Source organism: Epithele typhae (genome assembly GCF_022376455.1).
Source record: "Epithele typhae strain CBS 203.58 chromosome Unknown BXZ73scaffold_14, whole genome shotgun sequence".
NCBI lineage: Eukaryota > Fungi > Basidiomycota > Agaricomycetes > Polyporales > Epitheliaceae > Epithele > Epithele typhae.
The window spans coordinates 589813-598305 of record NW_025954205.1 but is presented as its reverse complement, the minus strand read 5'-3'; the positions used below and the strand labels follow the sequence as shown (position 1 = coordinate 598305).

General features: G+C 58.1%; 3 protein-coding genes across 3 annotated transcripts; 1 reads left to right on the top strand and 2 right to left on the bottom strand.

Annotated features, from left to right (window-relative positions):
• Window positions 1-975: 975 nt before the first annotated feature.
• BXZ73DRAFT_99973 (uncharacterized protein) lies at window positions 976-2208 on the bottom strand (the record flags this gene model as incomplete). The annotated part of the gene is made up of 3 exons (XM_048028185.1): window positions 976-1552; window positions 1608-2013; window positions 2070-2208. The coding sequence occupies 3 exons, from the start codon at window positions 2206-2208 to the stop codon at window positions 976-978; spliced, it is 1122 nt and encodes a 373-aa protein (XP_047879543.1).
• Window positions 2209-3837: 1629 nt separating this feature from the next.
• Window positions 3838-5052, top strand: BXZ73DRAFT_44447 (uncharacterized protein; the record flags this gene model as incomplete). Its single annotated transcript, XM_048019341.1, has 2 exons — window positions 3838-4480; window positions 4529-5052. 2 exons carry the CDS (start codon window positions 3838-3840, stop codon window positions 5050-5052), a joined length of 1167 nt encoding a protein of 388 aa, XP_047879542.1.
• A 594-nt stretch (window positions 5053-5646) lies between these two features.
• BXZ73DRAFT_76401 (uncharacterized protein) lies at window positions 5647-8490 on the bottom strand (the record flags this gene model as incomplete). The annotated part of the gene is made up of 10 exons (XM_048022418.1): window positions 5647-6053; window positions 6104-6271; window positions 6317-6502; window positions 6736-6768; window positions 6816-6925; window positions 7026-7360; window positions 7417-7724; window positions 7777-7884; window positions 7943-8068; window positions 8103-8490. 10 exons carry the CDS (start codon window positions 8488-8490, stop codon window positions 5647-5649), a joined length of 2169 nt encoding a protein of 722 aa, XP_047879541.1.
• Window positions 8491-8493: the final 3 nt, after the last annotated feature.

Sequence of the window (8493 nt, the reverse complement as noted above, 5' to 3'; positions counted from 1 at the left end):
TCTTGGCTCGGCGTTTCAACTGCTGCTCTGCAATGTTCTGTCAATGATGGGGGTAAGAAACGACCGGTCTACTCACCGACAACCCCGGTACTCGTCAGGACTTCATGTTCTGGGACCTTGAAACTCATCTTGAACGGGGGCAAGGGCCGTGAGGGGAGAGGGCGGGGCGGTCGTCGCCACCTGCGCCTGCCCATGCCATCCGCATGTCTTTCCGGCAGCGAAAGTTCCGAAAACACCCGGTCATTCGTCTGGCCTAAGCCTCCGCCCACGGAGCGCCCAGATTTTTACTGAACGCGGCCGCAACGAGCCCGACACATTGGACACCGCCCGCCGAAGCCCCGCTCCATCGGCCCGATTACCCGGCGACCGTTGCGAAGAATCGGCTGCGTCGGCCCGATTTCACCTGAACGTCGGAGCCTGCAGCGGCTCCCGACCATAAGGAGCATCGGCGACCTCCATCGGCCCGAGGGACCGGCCCCTGCGCCGATCTAGGCATGTCAGCTCGGCGGCCGTTTCTCCCGTCCATTCTCTCGGACGCATTCTCCCTTCCAAACCACGTGAAAGCGACGGGAAGTCGCCGAAGCTCAAGGTGCGGCCGCCGGCTTCGGATAACGTCTATCACGTTGGCGGACGTAATATTTCGCAGCCCGCTGAGGCATTTGGACTGTGGCGCTCTTCTGCTGTCGTTTGAAAGGATCAGGGATGAGGAGCCGTTTCTTGTCCTAAGACGGCCCTGTCGGCCGTCAGAGAAGCACCGCATTTTGCCTGGGCAAAGTGGCAGGGTATGCACCCCTGTAAATGAAAAGCAGATATACCGTGCTTGTCGCTGAAATTGAATATGCTGCTCGATGACGCCCTGGGGCAACCCAATAAAGTTATAAGCACACAATAAAGACCGGCCTCACAAGCTGGGTCGCCGTCGTCGAAGATCCACGAGTCTACAATTAATGCAAGGAAGTATACAATCATGCAATTCTATCGCTCTCCAGGAAGGGACTTCGACCGCCGCTGCAAATCTTGGAACCATCCGGGGACCAACCTTTGCATGAAGCTCCTCTTGCGGCCCCTCACGTCGGCGTGGCTGTCGGCGGCAGGAACAGCTGGGGAAAGGTGATGGGGTCCAGTAGCGGTCCAACCAGCCGCACTAGGTACCGCCAACACTTCGTCTTCAGCGGCCGGTGTTGTCGCGATGGAGGGGATGGGAGACCACTGCTCGTTCGACCCGTCGAGGGGGAAGGGGACGGCGAATGGTGCGGCGCGTGGCTGAAGGGGCTGTTGAAGCGGGCCCCTACCCAGTGTGGGCTCGACGGGGGCGACAACGGAGGGTGCGGGATGAATGACCGTGGTGTTCGACCTGGGGGGAGGGAGCAAACCCTGCCCGCCAGTCGCCTCTTCCAGGCGGACGGTACGATGGCGGACTACATTCTCTGACGCGGCGGCATCCGTCGGTTGCGGGAGAACGGAGGGTCCGCCGCCGAATCCATCGGCGTGCGTCTCGTCGGTGAGGCCGACGCTCGGGGTCGAAGTCATCGGGTCGTCCAAAATGGCAGAACTGGACGCAAGTCATGGGCCGGCTTCCTCGGGAACTGAGAACAGGATAAACTCACGGGGGAGAGCCAAAGGTCCCATAAGACTCCTCGGTGTTGGAGTGGGCCTCCGTGGAAGGTGGCGAGGGGCCGTTGCGGCGCAGCGAAGGGCGGTCGCTGAGCAAAAGGCGCACCTGCTCCGTCAGAGTGCGGTAGTTGCGTTGTAGCTCGTCGTGGGAGTTGCGTAGCTCGTCGTAGGAGTCGCGTAGCTCATCGTAGGAGTCGCGTAGCTCGTCGTAGGAGTCGCGTAGCTCGTTGTAGCTCTCCTGCAGCGCGTCCTGATTGCGCAACTGGGCGCGCAATGCTTCCTGTTCGCGCCTCAATTCATCTATCTGATCTTCCCGGGTCGGTGTGCCGGTCACTTGCTCCGCGATGACACGCTCTTCAACAACCAAACCGCTGGCGGCGGCGGCGGCGGCGGCGGCGGCTGGGAACATGGGCAGATTTAAAGGGGCGCTTTGTGAAGCAGTGGGGTATACACACTCGACATTTTTCTTGGCGGGGAGGTGACCTGAAGGTCTGGCGAGTCGCGGCGGATAAGGATGGATATTGCCAAAGCCGCAGCAATGGTGAGAGCGATGGCGAATTTGAAGACCAGGCGGAATATATAGTCCTCGGACATAGAGTTCTTCAACGATTCTTTCATGACGTGAGCGAAGAGGGCTTCTCTGGACAGTCGTGAGAGGCGTCGTGCGACGTCGAAGATGAGGGTTTTGCAAACGGCGCAGCTCGTATGAGCCCCGGTGAGGTGCTTCGCTGGCAGCCGGCCATTCCGTGATTAAAGCGCTCGCGAGGCTTGGCGCTCATCGCCCAAGGTGAGTCGACATTCCGGGCCGGGCATCTTAGCAGCTTATTCGATTACCCGGTGTAGGCCATCCCCTCCCATACAATTCCGTTGGAATAGCTACATCAAAGGCGTCCAAAGACGGCCAACAGGCGGCTTTACACGCGCGGTGTGACGTCGACAGAGCTCAGCAGCGGCAGCGGCCACCGGATCGTGAGGCCGGGCTCCTTTCAGTCCCTCTCGCGAGCCGCAGCCATTGACATCGAAGGGTCGCCTCAGGTGAGGCCGCAGTCGCAATGACGGGGCTATCGAGGCTCATGCCTTCATCGGCATACTCCCCGCTTCTTTTCTGGGTTCGGTTAGTCGGTCCGTCCAACTTGAGGCTCTGAATGATTGCTAAATAAAGTTCCGCACAAGCTTCGGCTTCTCGTTGACGGCAGAGAGGGATGAGGGAGGTGTCCGCATGTCGTGCAGGGGCGGTTTTGGGACTGTCCAGGCGCTCCTTGGACGGGCAGGACCATGCAGACCGCGAGGGAGGGCGAAGATGGTGGTGCATGATAATGGGGGTGGGTAATGCATTGTCCTTGCGTGCTCGCTTCTTTGCTCGTCGCGAAACCGCACCAGCGGCCGGTTTTCAGCTGCTTCGGGGCAATTGAAGCCCGGAAATGCAAGAAGGGCAGCGAGGGGTTTAACGCCGCATGAAAGGAGCTGAAGTGGGATCCACTTTTGCAACCTTCCAGTCAACTCCACAATACGGTGTGTTCATCCTGCGATCATGTTTTTATTGCCACGGCTCGCACGCGGGGAGTCTACAATGCACGCAGAGATTTTGTCGAGTGCCTGCGGTACTCGTTGCGGTGCGCTCGGGCGCTACGCGCCGATCAAGCCCGTTCTAAAGCTACACACATACACCTCACTCAGCCTCACTCGTGCTCTTACGCGAAAATGGCCTATCGATATTGGGACGGCTGTAACGCAGGCCTCCGACAAGCACGGGCTCCGGGATCCTGGAAGGGTGTCGTCCACTATATGCGACCCGAGTTGTCCGGCGTGGGCCGTGGCGGCTGAATTGTCGTTGTTGCAGAGCGAGACGTACCACAAATAAATGACGGACGCGTGCCATGTCGAACGCGAGGCCGATGTGTAAGATGCTCATCGCGACGTGGAATGGTTCACGCTCGGCCGGACGAAGCCGGCTCACCTCGACGTCTGTGTGAGCGATGTCATCTGATGTATGTATGATAGACGCCGCCACGTCACCGTTTGAGGCCAGCCCCGCTGCACGTCCGCCGCCGCCGCCGCCCCACAGTGGTCATTCCGACACCCTACATATCCCCAGCTCATCGCCCCCTCGCCCCTCGGGGAGAAGTCCCAGTCACCGCTCAAGCGATGGAAGACGTTAGAAAGCAGCTGCAAATGCTCCAGATCGCCTATCAGCAAAAGGAGCAAGAGCTTGCTGCCTCGCAAATGCAGCTGCGGGTCCACGAGCGTGCTCTAGTTCACGGGGCACGCCAGTTCAAAGAAGCTGCCGAAGCTGCAGTAAACCACGAAAATCGCGCTGCTGCGTTGGAAGCACAGCTGCGCCGTTGTGAGTCCGACAGGGACTTCAATGAAGACGCGCATGTCCACTTGCTACAGTCTCGTATCACGGAGCTCGAGCGGGATCTCGCTGCCGCCCGACGCCAAGCCGACAACAACGCCAAACTCCTCGACGTACGCACGAGCGAGCTTCGCAGCGCCAAGTTCTTCTTCCCCTCCGCCGACGATCTCTCTGAGACGGAAGTCCTCGACCTCGTCAATACCCTCAATGAACAAATCTTCCAGATATCCGCCACTATCGAAGACACATACCATGACCGCTATGTTGCCGACTGCCACGACATAGAGTGTGCAACCGTCTGGCTGAAGAAATTCTTCAACTCCATCGACGTCATCGGTGCGCTGAAAGATGCGGCGTCTAGCCCGGACGACGCCAGCAACCTCGTGCAAGTAGCCCTTCAAGGCTTTATGGTCTCATTCATACATTACCTCTGCGGCACCTGGGACTTCACCGCGGACAGCCGGCTTCAGCACCGCTTGACGCAGCTGAGGAAGAGCATCACCGCCCGCGGTACGACACCTCTCTTGCCCCCACACTTCCGCTGACACATTGACACAGAGCCGCAGTTCGTCTCCGGGCGGTGGCGTTCCCTGTGTCTGTCGCACATCCGCACGCTCCTCAACACGGAGGTGGCCATGCTCCCACCAGCAGAGCAGGAGATGGTCCAGGGTGTGGCGGCCGTCCTGCGGGTGTTCGGCGTTGACAGCACGCTCAACGAGCTCTGCGAACAGGTGCACGCCGCGTACGTCCCGAGATTTCGGGAGATCGTGCGCCGTGCGCTCGACCTCCGCCGCGCCGCGGGGGAGATGATCGTGTCATGCGACTTGGAGGTCGACCTCGTTCACTGCGGGCAGCAGTTCGACGACACTCTAATGGAGGACGAGTGGGCGGGCCCCAGAGCATCACAGAGACAGATGTCAGAGGGGCGGCAAGTTCTTTTCACGACGGCGCTGGGCCTTGTCCGAGAGAACGAGGTGAGGACGCCTGAGGACGGGGAGGAGGAGGGAAGCAACGAAGGCTTCAGGAGAAAGCGAACAATTTTGTTGAAGCCCAAGGTTATGTTGTCGGCGAAACGGGCGTAGCTAATAGTCGAGGAATCCAATATCCGAGACTGCGTCCGTCTGCTGCTTCCTGCGCGACACTGTCCCTTCGCAATCACTCGCTTTTCGCTATGTATTGACATTTGTTTCTCTCCATTCCCGCCCCCATATCTTCATGCCCATCGCACAGCTCGACAAGTTTGAGCCGAGGCGGCTCGGAAATTTGAGAGGAGCGATGACGGGAAGAAAAGGCACAACAAGACGAGCGGTGCAAGCAAATACATACGTCGACGGGCTGCTGCGTGTGCGGTCGATGTCGGGCCGGCTTATGCCGCGTTGGCAATGCACAGCGCGCGTCGTCGTTGTAGGAAGGGCTTGGTCAGCCCTACCGCCGATGGGCCGCGCAGGGGAAGACCATCTCGAGGTAAAGACGTCCTGGTTCATCGAAGCGAGCTACCGGCCAGAGACGGGTCCAGGCACGTCGACTCCGTGTGGGCCAAACGGATTATGAGTAGATACACCCCACTACAAGTGGCATTATTAACATTGTAGTATATATATGTCCGCGAAGTCGAAATAAATTGCTTTCACATCGGCCCCATCTCATATTGATCGTCTCGGACGGAAAAGGGCGGTCTACACTGCGTCTCGGAGCAAGTCCATACCGGGATTTGAGAACCACGGGCGCGTGGGGGGTGCAGTGCCGGAGTGGGATTGCTCTGTAAATGTGGCCTGAGCGGTTGCTCGAACGGCGGCGGGAGGGGCGGACACAGAGCTAGAGGGCGCCGCTCCGAGGAAGCCGCCGAGATGAGGAGGCTGACGGCCGGCATGAGGAGGAGGATTGGCGCGGATAGTCGACGGGGGGCCCGCGCCGGCGGATGGTGATGCGGATGCATCTGGGCCGAGGATCGACTCGCGCAGAGCCGCTTGCTCATTGCGGTCCGCACCGTGATAAACGCCCGACCGAGCTACACCCAATCCGTCTTGTTGTAGCCGTTGTACAACCATGCTGATGAGTTCCCGACTACCAGGAAAGGCCGCTTCTATAAAACATGATAAGCGAACGTTTACTTGGACGTATATGCATACGCACGTGCTCGGCGCAGCTCGGCATTCTCCTCCTTCAATTCGCGAACTTGCTGCTCCAGGGCAAAGACACGACGGCTGATTGCGCTCGTCTCTGAGGATAGGGGACGTGGCTCGCTCACGTCAGTGCCAACATCAAGGTTACCAAGTGCTTCCATGAGAAGGTCATCGCCATCTGGAACAAAATGAGATCTAATCATAACATTTGAGACAGACGTACCGGGAGGAATGGGGGAGGCGTGGCTCGGCCTCGTCATAGCGAAGGCAGGGGGGCGTTCCTTTGTCTTCCCCTTCACATCGATGGATGGGCCGGCGCTGTTGCTGGGGGAAACGGCGGCGATGTTGAATCGTGTTTTCCTTCCCACGTCATCGGCCTCATCACCGGAGGGAACTGCCGACAGATCATCTACCGAAAGATTCAGCGAGATACAGAAGTAGCAGCCAAATGCCAATATTCAGCATCGGGCTATCATTTACAGACGGCGTTGCACCGATGGAAATGAACACACGACCGGCGGTAATGGTACATTCTTCATCGCAGCATGGATAATCCTGCCGCTCGTAGATGCCCATTACCGCCGGTCATGGACACGACGGCGATGGACATCACAGAGACCTGAATCGACTGAGGTGACTTACCGTCGGACGTTAGGGTTGTTATGTCAACCTTCGCTACACACGGATAAGCGTTGGTTATAATTGATGTAACAAATACATACGAAGCGTCGTCGGCCCTTTCTTTGCATTGCGGGAGGTTCTTGGACGTTGCGGCGCAGTTGGGTAATCCCAATGTTCCTGACCCTCGATGAGCATCCACACCGAGGACAGACTGGAGACAAATCACCTTGGAAATTTCGACGTCTTGCAAATCAATAAAAACGAGACGGTCTTTGCCAGGCTCCGGGTCTGGCCATCGAAGAGACATGTACCGTTCGTTGTCGATGATTTCTCGGATGACTTTTGCCGGTTGCCTGTGCCAGTAGAAATACCAAAAGTAAAACCAGTCGGGGACATCCTTGCTCGCCCGGTCCAGCCATGCTTTGGACAGGAAAATGGGATTTGGGTACATGTCAGGGTTCGCCAGTTGGACGCCGACTCGATAAAGGAGGTAGGCGCCAAGCGCCAGTCTTCCGTGTGCGAGCTTCGTGATGCTACAAGAGCCCTTAAGCGTGATGCAGGCTAGGCAACATTTAGATGTGAACGGCGATATTATGCAATCTTGGCCGTGATCTACGCAGACGGCGCAGCGGAGTTTCTTGTAGGGCTGTGCTGAAATTTAGCGTCTGGTGTAACAGCAGAGATCAGCGGACCAAGGCTCACCCCGTTCATCGAGATAATGCCAACTGGAAGGCTATGCTGAGAATTTGGGAATTCCGGGAAGTACCGTTCCGGCTCGACGGCTTTGCGACTCTCGTTGGGGCGCATTTTCTTTGTTTCAGCCCCTTCTGCGTTGACGTCGCGGTCGGCCTCGTGGCCACCATCCGCAGTCCCATTTTTGGGTCGCTGTGAGCGCGACTGGGAACGAGTCACGATGGAACGCTGCGAACTTGCATTCGATGTGGAGCGTGGTTTGGACGCGCCGCGTTGGTTGCGCCGCCCGGCTTTACGACGCGGTGTTGTGCTTCGCCCTGTATCGACGCAAGTCAGTTTTGTTCGATAGTCTGGTTTCCGGGCACTGACCGCGCGTTAGCTCTTCCTCAGACTCGGAGCTAGACGACGGCACCTCAATGCGCGGCAGGCGTGGTGTTCTGCTCATCCTCGCCGTCACCCTCCGCCGTTTGAGAGGTGCTGGGGGAAAGAGGGAAGTGTTGAAAATACAGAAAGTATATTTATAACGTCGACGTACGGGCATCCAGGGGCGCGTCGCTGCGGCCCCGCTTCATGTCACCGGCAGGTATACCGGGCGGATTACCGCGCTTCTTTGAGGGGAGGGGAACTGGGGTAGCCGGCGTGACTGCAGAGCGATGAAATTCTGCGGAAATAACAAGGGTGGAATGGTTACTCACCGCTATCAATCCATTCGTGGTCGATCTCCTCCCACTTCAACAGCGGGACCGCCCCATCATCGTCGCCCTCAATTGGCAAGGCAAAATCGTACCATTGGGCTGCCGTTGTCTTGTCGCCGATTGCTTTGACAGCAAGTCCGGAGAATTCGTATCCTGGAACGCGGGCGGATTTCTGATATTCGTACGCAGCGCCGACCACGTAGCGTGGAAATCTCATAATACCGTGCTGAACTTGCAAGAATAGGACTTCCGACACGGTGTATTTGAGCCACATGGTCCAGTACGCAAGGTCCTCGGTAGGGGTGGCAGCAGGGTCGGGCTTTCGGAGGATGGCGTGGTGTATTTGAGAAGAAAGCTTCTGCACCTGTTCCATTGAGCCGGGTTGCATGAC